General features: G+C 35.3%; 1 protein-coding gene across 1 annotated transcript in view; it reads left to right on the top strand.

Annotated features, from left to right (window-relative positions):
* The first annotated feature begins 218 nt into the window (after positions 1–218).
* LOC110111494 (premnaspirodiene oxygenase) overlaps positions 219–1,678 on the top strand; it is a 7,099-nt gene continuing 5,639 nt past the window's right edge. The window contains exon 1 of the mRNA XM_020843401.2: positions 219–1,159. Coding sequence (XP_020699060.1) covers positions 272–1,159 — 888 coding nt within the window. The 5' untranslated portion in view covers positions 219–271. The remainder of the gene's footprint in view (positions 1,160–1,678) is intronic.

Genomic DNA, 1,678 nt, shown 5'->3' on the forward strand with positions numbered 1-1,678 from the left:
AGCATTTTTTTAAAATAAAATTAATTATCATGAAATTTGAATAAAGATGTGTCGTCAATCCAATTCTAACTGTGTTTCTCTTTTAATTTTTTTGAAGTAGTTTCTGCAATTATTTAAAAGTCACGAATTAAGATCATAAATTATAATTTCTCCCTCATTATTCCTAAACAAAAAGAAAATTCAAACATATTTTATGTTTATATAAATGTACCCCCGCGTCTCCAAACATTTCACTCCCTGCTCAGCATTTTTCCCTAATTCATTGCAAACAATGGAGCCGCCAACCTTCTCCAACATCCTACCACTAATCTTCTGCATCATCCTCATTCTTCTTTTAAAGAAGCTTAGAACCCCCAAAACCTCCATTACTATTCACCTTCCACCAAGCCCATGGAAGCTCCCCATCATAGGAAACATTCACCACCTTCTCGGTGGCCATCCACATCGAAAGCTTCGAGACCTTTCCAACAAATACGGCCCTTTGCTTCTCCTCCAACTCGGAGAAATAAATCAAATAATCATCACATCCTCAGAACTCGCTAGCAAGGTCATGAAAACCCACGACATCAATTTCGCTTCACGACCGGAATTCCTCGCCACCAAAATCCTCTGCTATAACAGCTCCGACATTGGCTTTTCTCCATACGGCAAATATTGGTCGCAACTGCGCAAGATCTGCACAGTTGAATTACTTAGCACCAAGCGTGTTGAGTCCTTCGGCTTCATAAGAAAGGAAGAAGGAGATAATCTTGTTGATAAGATCCGCATGGTCGGGGGATTGCCTGTGAATCTTACAGAGATGTTTTTATCTTTGACATACTCTACCGTTTCCAGGGCGGCATTCGGGAAGGAGTGCACGCAACAGAAGAAGTTTTTAATTGCGATGAAAGAGGCGTTCAAGCTCTTGTCGGGATTCAGTATTGTGGATTTTTACCCATCGTTAGGGTTTCTTGGTGATCTGATGGGGTTGAGGGCTCGGTTGGAGAGAGTGCATCGGCATTTGGATGAGATCTTGGAGGAGATATTTGAGGAGCATCGAGCAAAGAATCTGAGGGGAGATGGGATCGGCGAAGATATAGTTGATGTTCTGCTCAGACTTCAGAATCATGGGGAGTTGGATATTTCTCTCACCGCAGACAATATCAAAGCTGTGGTATTCGTAAGTAATAGTCCTCTTACTTTACCTAAGAATGATGGCTTTTCTAATAAGTGGAGATGGTATACGAATTGAATTGAAGTGTTTACTCATTTGTTGGAAATGATTAGTACCAATTTTACACATTTGATGGTAAAATTTAAAATTTTTATCGACCAGATTAGTTGACATTCACAAAAAAAAAATATTGAATATTGAACAAACACAAATTTTATCATTTTTTATTCTTAGGACACGTTTTATAGTTTTTAAATTAATCTTGAAATCTATATTTTTGATAAAATTAATGGAGACAAAATAATTCTATTGTAAAAAACTATATTATTCTTAGGACACGTTTTATAGTTTTTAAATTAATCTTGAAATCTATATTTTTGATAAAATTAATGGAGACAAAATAATTCTATTGTAAAAAACTATATTATTCTTAGGACACGTTTTATAGTTTTTAAATTAATCTTGAAATCTATATTTTTGATAAAATTAATGGAGACAAAATAATTCTATTGTAAAAAACTATAT

This window comes from Dendrobium catenatum, unplaced genomic scaffold, assembly GCF_001605985.2.
Source record: "Dendrobium catenatum unplaced genomic scaffold, ASM160598v2 fragScaff_scaffold_621, whole genome shotgun sequence".
Lineage (NCBI taxonomy): Eukaryota > Viridiplantae > Streptophyta > Magnoliopsida > Asparagales > Orchidaceae > Dendrobium > Dendrobium catenatum.